The sequence below is a fragment of the Oryza brachyantha genome, chromosome 1, assembly GCF_000231095.2.
Source record: "Oryza brachyantha chromosome 1, ObraRS2, whole genome shotgun sequence".
Lineage (NCBI taxonomy): Eukaryota > Viridiplantae > Streptophyta > Magnoliopsida > Poales > Poaceae > Oryza > Oryza brachyantha.
The window spans coordinates 29249884-29267486 of record NC_023163.2 but is presented as its reverse complement, the minus strand read 5'-3'; the positions used below and the strand labels follow the sequence as shown (position 1 = coordinate 29267486).

The window sequence follows — 17603 nt, the reverse complement described above, 5'->3', positions numbered from 1 at the left end:
TAACCACACAAAATCCGTACGTTCTAAACGAGCTTCCAGAAAGCAGAAGGATTCATGATTAACAATGCACGGATAGTAATAATAAAAAGTCTTAACAAGTGAAGCATCTGGGATAATGCTAAAGCCTTCCCATTTCCATTTTCCACAGATCGCATTCATGCATTCTACGTGGCTGGCTCCCTTTCTAAAGCATTTCAAACAATTGATCATTCATGCGTCGACTTGTCAAGAGTTGGAAAAAAAATAAAAATAATCTATCTCGTCGCCTGCTGCTTTTCACCATCGTAAACCAAAGATTAATGCTTGCGATGTAAACTTGATGGTTTATCACGTGGCGACGCTCCAGATTGCACCCTGTCCTTCGCCGCAGGCCTTGTGGATGTGCTTCATCCTGTCCACTGACTTGCAGACCCCACTGCACGACCAATCGAACGACGCCACGCACACGTTCCCGGCTCGCTTCTTCCACTCGCAATCTGTCAGTGGAAAGTGCAACGAACGATCAGAACGAAACAAAACGAAAAAAAAAACGATTCTTGTTTAATTTCTATATGAAAGCTGTTTTTAATTTCTATACGAAAAAAGAACTCGCATATTTTTTAAATAATTAAATGTTATTTTTTAATTTCTATATGAAAGTTGTTTTTAAAAATCATACTTCCTCCGTTCCAAAATATAAGACACAACCACGTTATATACAAAGACAAAAAAACATTTAATCATACCTTTAATTAGCACAAATCAGCCAATACATGCTATCTATTTTTGTTTTAGTTTATTATTTTACCAATGCATGTAGCAATATAATTAACACGCGCATTATATTTTGAAACATAGTAGTAAAGTGGTTGTGCATTATATTTTAGAACGGATCTAGTACTAATTAGTTTTTAAGTTTTTAACTAATATAATTAGCCGTATACTAATTCATCGTACCGTTTTTTGTGCACCCAGGGATTCAATTCTGAACTTATAGGAAGACATGATAACGAAAGGAATCAATGGCTGAGAAAGTGAGAAGTGAGATTTATACTGACCTGGAGGCGTGGCGCAGCACATGCTGCGGTCGTCGACGTGCTCGACCTCGAGCCCGATGAGCCACGCGCCGAGGGAGACGTCCTCGTTCGCGAACCTGTGCAGGATCGGCCTAGGGACGGGACACCCCAGGAGTCCATCGCATCGCATCACAGTTTTCAGACACGCGGCTCGGTTCATTTTCAGAGTGGATGCGTTAGAACCGATGGGCGTATGTACGTACTGGTTGATGGAGATGTAGGCGGCAAGATCCTTGGAAACGGCGTAGATTTGGCCCGTGGCGTGGCGGAAGTACTTGTTCCCCTCGTCCCCGAACTTCCAGTACTCCGGCTCGTGGTACTTCACTCCTCTGCAACAACAAAAAAGAAGCACCGAAAAAATCGTGTATATATCAGGTTATCAACGAAATCCCAGTGACCTCGGCAGAAGATTTTCGTTTTGCTCACTTCTGCGACAGAACAGGTCCGGACTTCATGCAGCCGACGTACACCCTCGGCCGGGTCCTGTACTTGGCCAGCCTACTCGTCAGCATCCCTGCAATGCAAATTTGTTCATTTCAAGGACTTTAAATTACTTAGTATTCATGGCGGGTGATTACATGGTTTTTTTAGGATATACTTATTAAAAATAATTTATAAATAAAACTTTTATATTTGTTCTTAGTAATATAAAAGTTAAGTCTGAAAAATAAGTTACGATAAAAACCCTAAACCTAACTCTAAGAGCAGGTACGATAGCTGGCTATAATAAGCTAGCTATAAGTATATTTTAAAGAGATAATAGGGGAGAGAAAAGAGAGATGAGCTACTAATTTATAATTTATAGCCAGCTACAGTACGGGCTCCTAGATAGTGTGTGTATGATACGTGAGACATGATAGTATTTGTTTTGTAGATAACTATTGTATGAATTGGAGCTAGTAGTTGGCTATACTATTGAACTTGCTCTAAATTAAAATTTTGACTCTGTATAATCAAAAGCAGAAAGATGGAAGCGACGATGTATTTGTGTTTGCATGTACCAAGGTTGACGTGGACGTCGTCGTCGACCTTGACGTAGAAGTCGGCGTCCCAGGTGGCGACGGCGGCGGTGAAGTAGATCCTTGTCTTGGAGGATAGCTCGTGGTAGCCCTCCACGTGATCCAGCCGCAGGAAGTCGTTGGTCTCCGCCTCCTCCGCGTCCACCGCGCGGTCCAGCGCCCCGTCGCCCGCCGCGCAGCTGCGCCCGATCACGAACCGGATCACGACCCCCTTCTCCTTCTCCAGCCTCCTCAGCTTCTCCCCTGCAAAAAAAAAAAACATACTGCAACATTACGCCTCTCGTCCATTGGCCAAGACCAGATTATACGCCAAACGATGTAATATTAGCGATTAAAAGTAGCTTATTGTTAAAATTTTTATACTTATGTTCTTAATGATTTAAATGTTAATGTTAAAAAGGAAGCTAAGTTGAAGAAAACTTTAAAACTGTGCCGTATAAAAATCTTGTAAATTTAACCTCTGGGGACCCAGGTGTCGCGGAGGGAGTCGCGGCGCTTCTTGCTGCTGAAGGCGGTGTTGATGCCGATCACGACGAAGGCCTTCTGCGGCACCATGGATGAGACGGCCGCGCCGGCGCCGGCGGCGCTGCTCCTCGCGCGCTCCACGGCTAGCTCTATCTCCAGGGAAGACACCGCCTTGTCCAGGGACCTAGGAGCTCACAGTGTTTCACCGTTGCGCTCACATGAGATACGTGTGTGTACGTGATTCGGATTCGTGCACGGCGTCGTTGATTCGAAGGACAGATGCTTACTGGATCGCGTGGTGAGTCCTCGACACATCGTTCATGATGTCCGTTGGATTGCTCTCGCCTAGCTTCTGACAGATTTTTTTTGCAGAGTTGTTTCAGATGAAAAAGAAGAGGTATTGTGTGTACGTGCCAAAGAAAGCAAGCTCATCAGTCGCCATGCATGCCACCATTGTTGTAGAAGCTACTGAAATTACACACCAGTTTGGAGTCTGTATATATACTCACAGCGCGTTTCATCTCGCAGCCAGAGGGGGTCTTGTAGTTGCTCACCGGCGGCGACGAGCCCGTCGGTAGTAGCAGCATCGGCGCCCGGCCGCTGAGCAGCAAGCCCACGAGGAAGCTCGCCACGCACAGCGCGACCACGGCCTTCCCCGGCAGCGGCGCCCTCGTCCTTGGCGGCTTCTTCTCCGGCTGCGGCTGCCGCTCCGGCGTCGTCAGCGCCTACAAGAAAGAAATTCACTTCAGCCATTCCGTATGATATTTCACCCCCAAAAATATATTAAACAATACTAACTACAGCTTAATCACTTGGCAGTGCCAATCACAGACCATCATTTTGCAAGAGCTCAATGGGAGATTGTCGCTAAGGGGTAGCTAGCTGGCTAGCTACCGGCACAGTACGTACGTAGCACTTGGATTTCTGTGCTAGAACGCGAAGAGCAGCCGGAGGCCGACGCGATTTATTTGCCGGCGAGCGAGCAAAACGCGCCGGTTATCTGCCAGCCACGGCCGCTTGCGCTTGCACCGCGCGGGGTTCGGTTCGGTTTGGGCGGCCATTTCGTGTGAGGCGCCTCATGCTGAGCGTGTGAAAGATGCCATGAGAGAGCTGGTGCATGACAACAACGAATTTACGTGTGCCGATCGTACGTCGGTTCCACTTCCACCGGCGTATGGACCAATCATGGATCGATCTAGCCCAGAGAATGCAGAGGAATTGGGGGTAAAGTTACAGCATAGTTAACTGCTTTCGGCTGGGATCTACGCGTTGCGTGCATCAGGTTATGACTGCATGTCAAGAAAACCAATCATGGCTTGTCGTAATAATAGACATGGCTCAGGCGACATAGGGAGAATAAGTTAACTAATCTAGTACATTTAATTATAAATTATTAAAAAAATATAATATAAATTAATATGATTTTTTAAACAACTTTTCTATAGAATTTTTTTTAAAAAAATATAGCGTCTAACGGTTCGAGAAGCATACGCGCAGAAAACGAGAAGAGATAAGTTAACTAAGGCCAATCTCAATGAGAGTTTCATGGACAATAAATAAGGTGTAATTTGATAATATGACAGTATTAATGAAGAGAGATGAAATGAGTTTTATGGAGATAAAACCTTCTATACACTGTTACATAAACAACTTGTGCCTTGCATATAACTTAGAAAAAAAACAATAGATAAAACTATGCATTGAGAGAGTATGTTTTATCCTAGTTTCAAACTTTTTAGATGACATGTCACTCTAGATAATTATGTCTATGAAACTTGCATTAAGAATGGCCTAAGAGATGGTGGCGAAACGGTCTCAGTTACATATGATAGTTCGCTACAGTTTACAAAGCTCAGGCTTCACTCCAGGCCACGGTGCAAGTAACGTTCACATTCCTATATACTTTCTCGTCAAAAATCAAAACAAAAATGAATCCACGTGACAGCTCGCCATCAACTCTCTACTAACACGCCGTACTCCTTAGTTGGCATTTGAATGAATCATGTAACTCATAAAACCGTAATTCATATTGCACCGAAGTACACGAGGATATGGAAAGGGTGGGACAACCTTGATAAATAATTCTTGGAGCCTGCTTGATCACGGTCCTGTGCTGCCCAGCATATCAATTTGGAGACCTCCAGTTACCTTGAGAAGCTGTGATGAACTGATAAGTGTATCAGAAAGAAACAAGCCCTGAGTGCTTGCAAAAGGAATATATTTTCCATCTTCCTTGAGTCGGTGAAAGCATACCCACAAAATCCAACAATATAATTTTCCACTGAATTTTTGTCTTCAACAGATACTTCTCTTGTTGAAGGATTCCATTGTCAGGTTAGCTGTGAAGGCTGGGATGGAATTCATTTTTCTTATGAAAATATCGACCTGAAAAGGTAAAGTTACATCAGATTCAGAGGCATTAAAACCAACAAGAGGTCCAACACAAAATTAAAAACAGCTCCATAATTTGCTGCTGATCCAGACCAAATGTTTGTCCCAGAAAATGTGTAAGGCATTCTAATTACTTAGAAACATCTCGTTACTGTTGAGCAGTGAGCACCCCAAGAGATATGCCTTAAATAAAATGTGAGATGTACACCTACCTTGGCTGCGCACAACCCACATGGATGTAGGGATTGATATCCATTATGTAAAAAAAGAAGGGGTGAATGTACACCTATCTAGTCACTGCGGTTTATCTATTGCATCCTAACACAAGTAACCAAGACACCAAACAGACTATGATGTTTATGCAACACACCACTTAGACATGGAAATTTTGAGAACACAAATAACCATCATATTAAACAAGATTAAATAACATTATTTCCACACTTTCCTTCTTTAGACTCAATATATATTATATACTCTAAAAGAAGGTTGCGGAGGTGGCAGTGAATCTGCCACCCCACTTACTCGTTATGATAATTGCAAAATAGCCCTTGAACTTCTTAATATTAAGAAACAATCAAATCCAAAAAGATAGCTACATATAAAACCAAATTAAGTTGAATATTTCCTAAAGAAAAAAGATGGGCAACACATTTCATGGAAATGCATTTTTATTTATTTTAGGCAATATTATAATATATTTTCTTGTCCGTAGCAAAGCACGGGGTTAAGCTAGTAATCTGTAACATTAACAATGTTTTGTTATTTGATCGATGCTTCAGAAAAAAGAAATGCAGTCAAATGATACCAATAAATTGAATACCTGCTGAGGAATCTCATGTTGAGAAGTGTAGTCATTGACCTGTACATACATTAATAACATCAAATAATATCCCCTTAAATTATAGAAATGATCATTTCAGCAATGTAATAAACCTACCACAATATTGGTGCTTCCAGATTCATAGTCAAACTCAAGCTTCTCATCATCACTTTGGGCGTAAACTGATTGCAGAATAAAACGTGTTACAGGGATCCCATTTGACTGTTGCTGATCATTCATCACAATCTAAAACCATAAAATTGAAAAGATTACGTTATATAGTATTGATGTTAAACAGGACATGAGAACAAAATCAAACAAAATTTTGAAGCTAGAAAATGGTGAGCATGGTTATCTGAAACAAGCATTACAAATGCACTGCCAGCAATTGAAGGCAATCAGAAATTTCCATCCAAACAGACAGGCAGCGTGATCGAGAGGTTTAAAACTAACCATCTCCACAAAACTAATACTGATGTACTATTCTTTAAACCTTACCTTTAAACACCAGGATCTGGCTCAACATCCTTTCTCAAGATCCCACTAGCTTATTTTAATTTGGGTTCAAGAGGTTCACAACTGGATGAAATCGCAAGACATTGACTTGGCATACTAATGCATACAGGGATTCCTAAGATGCCAATATGAATGCCTCAGCTCTATAAAAAAGAGGTAGGGAATGCATGGATAGCAGTAATAAATAGAGACTTGACCTGCTGTAGGTGTTATATTAACTATTTACCTTATAACCAAAGAGTGAGCAGCAAGCCTTTCGGAAAACTGAGATTCTCTCTGCAAATACTGCCTTATATCTGTTTCAAACTAAGTGTAAGGTCATTTCTAACAAATCGGTATTAAAGAAGCTTATAACATAAACAATATAAAGCAGATACCTTTCTTCACGTTTCTCTAGGGTGGCAATTTGATTTTTAAGCTGTGCTAGCTTTTCAGCAATATTTGCATCAACCACGGTTCCAACATCTGCAGTAAAACAAATATTCTGTTTAAACTTTAGTGTTTAGATCTGAGGATTCTCACATCTTGCTAGACTATGCAACTAATGGCAAAATAAAACAATTATCAGAAATTGTTGAATAATAAAAAAAAAGATGAGGAAATAAGGTGACTACTGATTAATGCATGCTACAGGCTACAACCCTTAAAATAATAACTCTATGACAGTTTCAAACCATCAAATGCTAAGCAAACAACAAACCAAAAAACCCAAAAATGTGAACATTATCACTAGGACATAGAGGTGAATAAAACTACTCACCAGTTTGTCCTTTTAGTTCTTCAACTGCTTGTAGCCTCTCTTTTGTTTTCTTCAATTCAGCTTGCAATGCCTCTATAGTCTGCTTTGCTTCATTGTCCACTGCAAGAGTATTTACCATACGCAATACTTTTGTGCTAGAGGCAGAGTAATCCCCATGACCCAACTGTCAAATATAGCAAGAACATTCAAGATACATAAGCATGGTTTTAATCAAAACCTAAATTAGTATTGTTTACAGCATCATTTCTGACACTTGTGAAAAACAACTGTGTTGAAAGAAGATTTGTTCGCTTGAGACTCCAAAAATGCATCACTGCACTAGTAGCAAATGGTAACTCTCAACATATGAACACAACAGAAACTAAGCACAAAAACATTCACCCATGCTTCATTTGAAGTTCCAAGGAATTTAATGGCGCCAATAATGCTTCTCACAGGAAGCAGGATGATAGAAGCATCCCATCCAGTAGCTCACACCATCTCATCTATACTCCTATAAAGAGTAGCGGTGGCGGTGGTGGGTGGTGGTGAATCTGCCACCTACCCCACCATCAACTCCCTCCTATTTTTTGAAAGAAAAAATAACTGAAACATATACCACTTTTGTTAACTCTACTTTAATAACATGCTAATGATATTTTTTAACAAAATTCAGTTGCAACGCATGGGCTATATGCTAGTAAGAGAAGATAGATGATACACATGCTACCTTATTATTACACTCTATAAATGGAGCCAAAGTTCTGATAGCTTGCTTGCGAATGAATAAATAAATAAAGGTTGCCTGGCTAGGAACAATTGATCCAAACTCAAGATATTCCACAGACAGATACTAAGCAGTACAAAGCAAAGAGGGATCATGATAAAAATGTGACATTAGGATGTCTTTTCGAATGAAACTACTCTAAATAACAGAATGAGCATATGTAGATACCATTTTGATAGTTTATCTCAGCCCTTACCTTTGACTCAAGTAAAGCCACCTGTGAGCGTAATTGATCTCCATCTCGCTCTAATGATTTTGCTTTTCTTGATTCAATGCTCAATTTTTCATTCATCAAATTGAGCTCAGTGTGCTGTTGATTAATTAACTCTCTTTGGTCACGTATGGTGTCCTCCAGTTCCCTTACTACCTTTTCCATTCGAGATAGATCTGATTCCATATTCTGCATTGTCACCTCAGAATAAATATTCCACATTCCATAATGAAAAGTAGTAAAAGCACAAAACCGTCAATTTTATTTAAAAAATCACAAACCTTTGATGATGCATCATCTCCATCCCTAGATTTTGACATCGCATGGTCCTTTCTTAATCTATCCCTTTCTTCACTTACAACAGCAAGCTGTTCAGGAAACAAACCGCAAATCGAATGACAACATGAAGTCTTCGCATATCAAAGAACTAGCAAGGTGCCCCGAACATATTGCGTGACTAGCATCGTTATAAATTGTATCTATATAGGGTCTCGTCTTGATAATAATTATTTTTTAATTGTTAGTTCCAATTTAAATTTTTCTAAATTATATTTTTGCATGGAACCTCATTTACCTGTATTCTAAATTGAATTTGTACATAAACTCTTTTTTGCACAATATTTAACTCTTTTTTGCATAATATTTAATTTGTAATCAAATTTTAGATATTTCTAAATTGTATTTATATGTTGACTCTTTCTTATAATTTTACTTATTTTTAACAGGAATTTTAGATGCTTCCAAACTGTATTTATAGATGGACTCTTCCCTCAATATTAATTATTTTGAAATTTTTAATCCGAAATTTGGATTTTTTCTAAACTGTATTTACACATGGAGTCGTTTTTATTATTTTTCTTTATTTTAAATTCCGAAATTGTATTTCTAATCGGATTCTTTTTAACCAGAATTTTAGATGTTTCCAAACTATATTTATAGATGGACTCAGAGGGTTTTTCTAAACTGTATTTACACATGGACTCCTTTTTATTATTATTTTCTTTATTTTTAATTCTGAAATTGTATTTCTAATCAGATATTTGATTAATGTGGGATTATTTTCTAACCCATGAGAGTGAATGTGGTGGCTTTTTTTTTCCTATTACTTTATATATATAATAGATGAGTTATCAATGTAATTAGAGAGGAAGAGTTATCATAGCATGTAAACAACATATGAACAAGTGTATGGTGCCACAAGTGGATCTGTGAAACAGCATTGTGCTGAAGGGGAAAAAGAACTAGAAATTGACATCACAGTAGTAATTCTAAAAATAGCAATAAACAACATTACCAGAAGTTCAAGCCGCTTGACCTCCCTAGTAGAGCTTTCAGCCCTCTCTTTGGCAAGGGTTGCTTCACCTTCTGCCCGTTGCTTGCTAAGATCAGCGAATTCCAAAGCAACCTTTAATTCTTTCAACTGTGATGTTACCTCACCAACTTTATTTAAATTTGTCAATGCTTGCCTGTTAAAAATTCAAATAACCATATAAATCTTACATAAATAATGAAGCACATATAATTGAGTGCAGTCCTATAGCAGACACATGAAGTTGAAACTGTAACCAATACAATGGACACGCACTTCTGCAAATCTGAGATCTTTTGAGGTATATCACCAAAAGAAGATACATCAGGTATGTTGCTGAGCAATCTTGTGCATGTTGCTAATTCAAGTTCCAACTTCTGTGCTTTAGCTTCAATTTCCTGCAGCTTAGATAGTTCCTTTTCTACTCTCTCCCTGCGCCCCTGCTCCTCCAATAATTTTTCTTTAAGCAACTCAGCATTCGTGTGGGTAGACTTCAGCCTTCTAGCTTCATCAACTTCTTTTTCCTAAATGTACAGAACCATACAGGTAAAAATGTCATTGATTTTGGACAATAGTTCATCACAGACAGCCTACATAACAATAGATAAGAAACAAAACTTCAGGTATGCCTATAAAACTGAAAATGAGCGAAGGGAGGTGTGGTTGTGTTAACACCAAAATTTGGTAAAATTCCTTATTGGATTCGGATAAGGAAAGGTGCAATCACAGATGGAAATTTTATCCGGAGGAGTTCGAATCCAACAGGGAATCGTAAAGACCAAGGCATGGCGGTATAATTTTATCTATTAATTAGAGTTAGTTTAGGATTTTTCCTTTATCTCTAAGAGAGTTAGAGTCCGATTGAGACTTGTTTGTTTTCTTTTTATCTATTAGGAAACTGTGTCGTATTCAATAGGAATTAGAGATAGAGTCCAAATAGAGTTTGTTATTTCTTTTTATCTATTAGGAGTCGTGTGTCATGTCCGACATGGATTACTATCCACCCGTGGATATAAATATGCACTTCTAGCACTATTCATAGTACTGTTTGTCCTGTCAATCACTTCCCACCCAAATTTCTTCCCATCTTACCCTCGACCATTCTTCCGCCCCCCAACTATCCCTCATTTATTGAGCATTGAAGTCTTCTCCTTAATGTTAATCTCTGCTGAACAACCTAGAAATGCTTATATTTTGGAACAGAGGGAGTACTTAGTGCTAACAATGTTGCAGTGTCAGGGGATACAACTTCATTAGGACACCTGGCACAGTAATAATACTATGCAGGTAACTACTGCTAATAATGATGTAAGCTTATGATATCAGCAAGACACTGATAGGTTACATAAGACTCCACCAGTCATCAATAGCTGGTACTTCCTTATTAAGCAACATGTATTCAAAGAAGCATTGTACAGAAGTGTGTGAAAAAAGCAAGAAAATTCAACCATTCAGAGAGCATCAGCTAAAACCTATCTGGGAGAGATCAAATTTATAACTCACATGATTCCGGAGCTCCTCCTGCAAAAGCTTTATCAACTTCTTATCATCTGATGGAGTACGTTGATCAGATAAAACACTGCAATTCAATAGCTTGTGTTCCATCTCATTCTTTTCGCGAACACTCTGGCAAAGAGCCAAAGACCAGGAAAAACTAAATGAATATGGATGTAACACCAGGATATCAAAAAGAGAATGTAGATGAGATGGAGGATCCAATGAGATCTCCCATTCTTAACAGGGAGAGAACAAAAATATTTACTATACAGAATAAATATGCAAAGTGAAAAATGTCCTGATAAGCATGCAAACTAGAGACAAGCTGACCTCATCTAGTTGCTTTTTCAAGTCATCCAACTGTTCATTCAACAACTTTGCTTCATCCTCAGAGTTTTGTGCCTTGAGTCTCATTCTTTCAACCTATCATCAGACATTTTCAAATAGATAAGCCAATATCTAGTAACAAATCATTGTTCACAGGAGTTTGACAATACAGACCTCAGCATTTAGTTTAGAAACAGATAATTTTGTGTCATCCTGCAAATATGAAAGTTCCTTCTTAAGGGCTTTCTTCTCCCTTTCTGATTTTTCAGACAAACGCTGCAAATTCCCCTCCAACTCCTTGACTGACTCCTTTGCAGATGTTGACAATGATTCAGCAGCAATTCGAGAATCAATCTCTTTTTGCAGCTGCGCCTGCAGCACCAAGGCCTTCATTAGTCATGCCAATGATAAGGAGAGATATGATAAAACAAAAACAATGAACTGAATGTTTGCCTCATCACTTATATGTCAATCAGTGTTCCTATGTGTGTGTCCAGACCCACACAATGTCACTGAATGGAGCAGAAAGGCAAGTTGCCAGCAATATGATGATATGACAGTCACGTGTCAAAGGAGAATTGCATACCTCAAGTTCCCCTATCTTCTTGATTTGATCACGGTAACGCTCATGAAAGTCACCCACTTCCTTTAACAGTCGCTCTTGCAGTGCACTTTCCCGACCTTTCGTTGCTGCCAGTTCTTGCTCAACATAATTCAATTTGTCCTGGCATGCTGTCCTCTCATCCTCTGGAGTAATAAATAATAGTTTACATTACCTTTGAGTATGTGCATACAATTGCTTCAAATATAATAATGCTAAAATCTATTTCTAACAGTGAATTGCTTAGGGCAGTGAATCTGAATCACTGCTATATGTCATTCCTATTTTGCACAGCTGGCAAATTGAACTAACACAACTTGGAAGATGCTATTGTTTGCTGCACGAAGTGTGTGCATGCTTCCAGTGACAAATAAATGTATCTTGCCCAACAGATATAGCAAATTAAATATCGGAAGGCATGCATATGAAAACAACAACATACCACTCTTGGATAATCGTTCCTCTAGAGCATCGAGTGTGGCTCGATATTCCTGAACTTGCTTCTCTGCAGTGTCCAGTGCCACCATAAATTCCGATTTCACCTACGAGAATTACACACCAGAAAAACAATTGTCTATATCAATCTGGTACACCGGTATAAGCAACAATCACAGGCATTTCCTTAGTCCTTAGAGATCGACCAATCATCATCTATAGTTAGGGTGCTTCAGAGATATATTCAGTAAGACTGCTTCGAAGAGATATTGATGTTGCATGCGTGGAATCAATGGATCTAAGCATAGCAAATGTCTGGCTGCCTGGAGCTAAATGGCACCTCGCGGTTGGAGACTTGGTGTAACACTTAAATTAGTTGACACTCCATGATTCCGCCGACCACCGGACTAGACCGTAGCAATAGAATAAAAGGACATGGGGATCTCACCATTTGACGGCAGTGATACGTGCAGACCATGTCATCCATGGGCTCCCCAGGGACGCCAGCGGCTACGAGGGCGGTGGGATGGTCGTAAACCACAAGGCGGCGGTCAGAAACGGGGCTCCGGACGTTGGCGGCGGCGGCGACGAGGTCGAGGTCGATGTCGGCGTCTACGTCGGAGTTGGCACGACGCTTCCGCTGCGGTGGAGTCCGGAGGATCATCTCGCTGGCTTCTGTTTGGTTACTTGTATGATCCCAACCTGGTCCGTATCCTCTAGACTGGTTGCTCTCAACCTGGTTAAAGTCATACAATTGGTTATATTTGGTTGTCTGTATGAGTTTATCCTAGATGACCTAAGATCTCTGGATGCTGTATCCAGAAGATGGTGTTTGGTTGGATGATTTTGACCTGAATTCAGTCACCTCTTGTGTTGAGTGGTAAGGTTACCGCATGAATCATTCCAATGAAAATTTATGTGAAGTGCTTACTGTTGTGCAGTGAATAAATTTTCAAATTAATTTTAATTTGAAAAAGTCTTTATATAATTAATAAAATGAACTTCTTATATATTTTTCGAACTCATAGGTGAGGACTGTACCTCAACACTTGTTGCATAACTTTCTTATATGATAAAATAGAAACATGAACAAATATCACAAATTAGAATGTGTGGAGCTGTACAGTAATTAGAATGTGTGGAGCTGTACTCAGCCAAAAGTACAGTTTGATATAAGCGAGGGAGTAATGAAACAACATTAATCCTTAAAACAGAGACAATACCTAAAATACAAAGTCCTATGACCAATTATCAAGCAATCTGTAAGTTATGGCTTAAAAGGTGAGAATTGAAATCTCATGTGTTGAAAAAGGAAATGATACAACGTTACATACTTCTAGTACAGTAATCAAATGACAGATGATGTTCAGAATGAGATCTGACTACCTAAAAGGCTAAAACAAATCAACATCTCTTCACTCCCACTCAAATATTTTGCTGATCTACGCAGATTATGTATAACTAAATAATAAGATAGAGACAATTTACAATAATATGCCCAGCAGTTGACAGGAACATAAAGTAGCTATCTTCGGATATTTGTTTGGTAATGCGTTTTGATTTAAATTGTTCTTAACTTCCACACCCTGGAATGTGGAAACCTGTCATCTTTTCTAACCAATCAAAAGTTTATATTAAATTCTAGTCGTCAACTGTCAAAGTAAAAATGATACCATACTTTTGGTACTTTGCCTACAGAACCCGTCAAACAGACCTACATTGTTGCAGTTAAAATTGGGCAATGTAATCAAATGAATGTTTGGTCTTTGGAATTTCCCAACAAAATAAACAGGGAAACTAATGTTTATATCTCACCAATACTTGGCTGCAAAGGATTTCAACAGACGGAGGGCGACCAGCGGGACAGACGGAGGTCGACGGGCGGAGGAGGGCGACTGCAGGAGAAGGGGGCGGCGGAGGGCGACGGCCAGAGGAGGGCAGGGCGGAGGATTGCGAGCAGCGGAGGAGGTCAGGGCGGAGGAGGACGACGGCCGGAGGAGGGCGGGGCGGAGGATGGCGAGCGGCAGAGGAGGGCGACGAGGGGAGGAGGGCGCGACGGGCGGAGGAGAGCGACCGGCGGAGGACGGCGCGGCGAGCGCAGCGAGGACAACCCGAGCGCGCGCAGGAGGCCCCAAACCCTAGCGAAGCAGCGAGGGGGAGAGAAGTGAGGCCGAGGGAGATGACCGAATGCGTCTTGGGCTGCACGGGCGGGTGCAGCGGGACCGTTTCTGCTCAGCCTAGCTAAGGAGTTTTTTTTTTTTCCATATGCTGGACCTAGCTCTCATCCCGTCCGCTCTAAAAAAAAAACTATTTTTCTACATGATAGACACAAGCCAAGCCTTGTACAGGTAACTAAACATGTCCTAAGACTGCTTCGAAGAGATTTTGATGTCGCATGGATCTAAGAAGAGCAAATTTCTGGCTGCCTGGAGCTAAATAGGACCTCGCGGTTAGAGACTTGGGATAACACTTAAATTAGTTGTCACTCCATGATTTCGCCGACTACCGTGGAGCTAAATGGGACCTCGCGGTTAGAGACTTAGGGTAACACTTAAATTAGTTGTCACTCCATGATTTCGCCGGCTACCGGACTAGACCGTAACAATAGAAGATAAGGACATAAGGATCTCACCATCTGACGGCAGTGATACGTGTAAACCATGTTATCAATGGCCTCACCAGAGACACCAGCGGCTACGAGGGCGGTGGGACGGTTGTAAACCACGAGGCGCCGGTCGGAAACGGGGCTCCGGACGCTGGCGGTGGCGGCGACAAGGTCGAGGTTGAGGTTGGCGTCTACGTCGGAGTCGGCGTGATGCTTCCGCTACGGTGGAGTCCGAAGAATCATCTCGCTGGCTTCCGCCGGAGGGCGGGGCACTCGTGGGTTCTAGAAGCCTTCTAGGGGCTAGGGTTCTAGCGCAGGGAGATCGGAGAGGTTAAAAGGGGAAGACTGGAACGAGGTAAAGAGAGAGAGATTTGATTTGAATCCACGCGGACGCTAGTTGGAGAAAGCCGGAATGGGATGTTCTGTCTTAGTGTCGTACTCCTGGTGCACATGTGGAATTCAAATTTGTCCAGAAAAAATTGTATTCGTGGAGTATTACTGTACCATCAATCTTCAAATTTCTACTACTATATATTTTTGCCTCTGACTAATTGTCACTCCATACGATCTTGTTTAAGAAAAATACTACGGATACAATCTTTCATTTCCTTTTGATATTTTACAATCAAGTGTAATGACACGGAGGACATAAGAGAAACATGACGACGTTTATGGACCTTAGAGCCCAATTAGAAGAGAAATATTTCATCGTATAAAAATCGTCGTATGTATAGGAGTGTTGTCTTGTTTAGTAAGAGACATTCAAGTCATATTTTCTTATCACTATCACTAATTTGTCTCTATAGTTGCTAGAAATATAGGAATGGAAAAAGTCTAGATCACCCCCTGAGGTTTGGCACCATGGGTAATCCACCCCCTGAGCTTTAAAACCGTCTAAACAACACTCTACACTTTACAAAACCGCTTAAAAAAACTCTGGCCTGTTTTGGGAGCGATTTAGTTTACCCCTGGGTGGTTTTTTTCAGACGACTATCGGGTGAGAGGACGCTCCCAAAAATCCTCTCCATGTCAGCCCTCACTAGTGCATGTCTACATAAACTAGACACAAATCCTGACATGGAAGTGAAAATAATAGTTCACAAGAAGGAAAAAATAAAAGCTGACAAGAAAAAAGCCCGAAAATTATGAAGCAACATGAAATTGAAAACTACTAGTGCAGCTCCTTCCCCTCTTTCTTTAATTATTAACTCTTACTAGTATAAAAAATACATGATCTTGAAATTGACAACTCTTCTTTAACCAAAATATAGAAAAATGACGATCCCAAACATAAGAGTGAAAGACAAAGAAAAAACTAAACGAAATATCCACACAGATTTATGGCAGTGGCATAGAACCAAGCAATAAACGAAATTCGTAAAGAACTAATCCCAATACAAAAACCATGACCAAGTTCAGCATGTATGTTCTGCAACGAATGTTTTGGAAATTTCTTAAACTGCTGCCAACAGAATTAAAACTAAGAAAGAGGTATTTTAACGGTACTAAAAAAGACCGGCAAGGAGTGTGAGGGAGAGGATTTTTTTGGCCAAGCAAAACCGCCCAGGTTTTTTTAAACGGTTTTGTAAAGTTTAGAGTGTTGTTTAGACGGCTTTAAAGCTCAAGGGGTGGGTTAACCAGGGTGCCAAATCTCAGGGGGTGATCTAGACTTTTTCCATATAGGAACAAAGAGAGTATATCCGTAGGTCATAAAGACAATTGATATATCTGTTAAAACGATGGGTTATTGTTTGGTTTTTTCAGTCAAATAATATATTTTAAAAAATATGAATAACATTTTTATATACATGTTCTTAGCGATTTAAATTTTCAACACTAATTTAGAGTTAAATTTGGAGGTTATTCACTGAAGTTTATTTTTCAGCCGCGTTTCTTATACGACTAAGAATACATATATAAAATTTTTATTCGTAAATTATTTTTCGTTTGCAAATATATCGTTTAGTTTTTTTATGCAACACCCAAACAATCACCCCCTACGTCTACATATGTAATCATTATTATTTAATTGTGCCAAACTCATTTAATCTATTAAACTTCAATACACATACACTATTAAACAATGATATTATATGGAATGGTGTCGGACATCCGCATTTGGTCGACTGGCTAGGATCAGCATTAGTCTTAGTGGTTGTTTGAGACAAGGGACTAAGGGGGTGTTTAGGACAAGGGACTACACTTTAGTCCCTTGTCCCAGGACACTTATTATAATTATTATAAATAGTAAATATAGACTATTAATAAAATACATCCATAATTTTGGACTAATTCGCGAGACGAATCTATTGAGACTAATTAATCCATAATTAGCCTATGTGATGTACAGTAAACATACTCTAATTATGGATTAATTAGGCTTAAAAAATTCGTCACGCAAATTAGCTCTCATTTCTATAATTAGTTTTATAATTAGTCTATGTTTAATATTTATAATAAGTGTCCAAACATCCGATGTGACACGAGGGTAAAAAATTTAGCCCCATCTAAACACCTCATAAACTTTAGTCCTCTGTCCCATCAAATATTTGGACGCTTATTATAAATAGTAAACATAGACTATTAGTAAAACCCATCCATAATCTTGGACTAATTCGTGAGACAAATCTATTGAGCCTAATTAATCCATGATTAGCCTATGTGATACTACAGTAAACATGCTCTAAATATGGATTAATTAGGCTTTATAAATCTGTCACACAAATCAGCTCATTTTTACAATTAGTTTTATAATTAGTCTACGTTTAATATTTATAATAAGAGTCCAAACATTCGACGTGACATGTGGCTAAAAAATTTAGC

General features: G+C 39.7%; 1 protein-coding gene across 1 annotated transcript; it reads right to left on the bottom strand.

Moving 5' to 3' along the window:
* Nucleotides 1-33: 33 nt before the first annotated feature.
* LOC102715806 (mitotic spindle checkpoint protein MAD1) lies at nt 34-14213 on the bottom strand. The gene is made up of 26 exons (XM_015835063.2): nt 13991-14213; nt 12624-12911; nt 12183-12282; nt 11726-11886; nt 11314-11511; nt 11143-11235; nt 10819-10941; nt 9592-9839; nt 9301-9472; nt 8288-8374; nt 7992-8195; nt 7030-7192; nt 6647-6734; nt 6496-6565; nt 5871-5999; nt 5754-5792; nt 4840-4924; nt 4688-4767; nt 3049-3264; nt 2827-2891; nt 2533-2723; nt 2057-2317; nt 1482-1569; nt 1259-1384; nt 1038-1147; nt 34-476 (listed from the first exon to the last, which is right to left on the bottom strand). The coding sequence occupies exons 2-26, from the start codon at nt 12837-12839 to the stop codon at nt 328-330; spliced, it is 3462 nt and encodes a 1153-aa protein (XP_015690549.1). The 5' UTR covers nt 12840-12911; nt 13991-14213; the 3' UTR covers nt 34-327.
* Nucleotides 14214-17603: the final 3390 nt, after the last annotated feature.

Excerpts from the sequence above, each read along its gene's own strand:
- LOC102715806 (XM_015835063.2), bottom strand. The coding sequence starts at position 12,839 with ATGATCCTCCGGACTCCACCGCAGCGGAAGCGTCGTGCCAACTCCGAC. Across the intron at positions 11,236-11,313 it reads TTTCTAAACTAAATGCTGAG|GTTGAAAGAATGAGACTCAA; the intron begins GTCTGTATTGTC and ends GTCTGATGATAG. Across the intron at positions 4,925-5,753 it reads AACATGAGATTCCTCAGCAG|GTCGATATTTTCATAAGAAA; the intron begins GTATTCAATTTA and ends TTACCTTTTCAG.